The 549-nt window shown below is 65.2% G+C and overlaps 1 protein-coding gene across 1 annotated transcript in view; it reads left to right on the top strand.

The window, feature by feature from the left end:
- Window positions 1-549, top strand: part of LOC104078535 (protein FAM65A-like) — a gene marked incomplete at its 3' end in the record, with an annotated part of 5,823 nt that overhangs the window by 3,118 nt on the left and 2,156 nt on the right. The window contains exon 3 of the mRNA XM_009580203.1: window positions 28-175. Coding sequence (XP_009578498.1) covers window positions 28-175 — 148 coding nt within the window. The remainder of the gene's footprint in view (window positions 1-27; window positions 176-549) is intronic.

Below are 549 nucleotides of genomic sequence, written 5' to 3'. Positions count from 1 at the left end.
TCTGGCCTACTGTCATGCCCTCTCCAGCCCTGGCTGGGTGCTGCATGTCCCCGCCGACGTGCTATGGGTGGTGGAATGCGATGTGCTGGGTCTCCTTGGGTGGGCAGAGCTGGCTTTGTGCTGCGTCTTATCCCTCTCCTCTCTCCTCCAGGGCTTTCTCTACGATCTGGATAAGGTAAGCGGGATCGGTGCCCCGTCCCCCTTGCCTCCCCTTTCCTAGCCCCTCCCCCGGGCTCCTGCCAGCCCCCCTCTGCTTGCGCTGCCCTGCTGCCCGCTCCCCGTCCCCTGCACGGCAGAGTCCCTGCGGGGTGGGATCGGGGCTCTGCGGGCAGGGTGGGTCTGGGCAGGGGGTGAAGCAGAGACAGGCAAGGGCTTGTAACCCGCTTCTTGCAAACAAAAGGTGCTGGTGGTGAGTGCTGAGCCTGGGTTAGCTCTGAGGCTGGGATAAGAGCACCTCGGAGCCTGGCTTGTCTCTTCGGGGACCCTCTGGAGCAGGGGAGGCTGGAGGATGCTGCAGCACGTGGGTGCAAGCGCAGCCTCCGCTCCGCT

The sequence above is a fragment of the Fulmarus glacialis genome, unplaced genomic scaffold, assembly GCF_000690835.1.
Source record: "Fulmarus glacialis isolate BGI_N327 unplaced genomic scaffold, ASM69083v1 scaffold17856, whole genome shotgun sequence".
NCBI lineage: Eukaryota > Metazoa > Chordata > Aves > Procellariiformes > Procellariidae > Fulmarus > Fulmarus glacialis.
The sequence above is the reverse complement of the archived record's forward strand: the minus strand, read 5'-3'. Positions and strand labels throughout refer to the sequence as shown.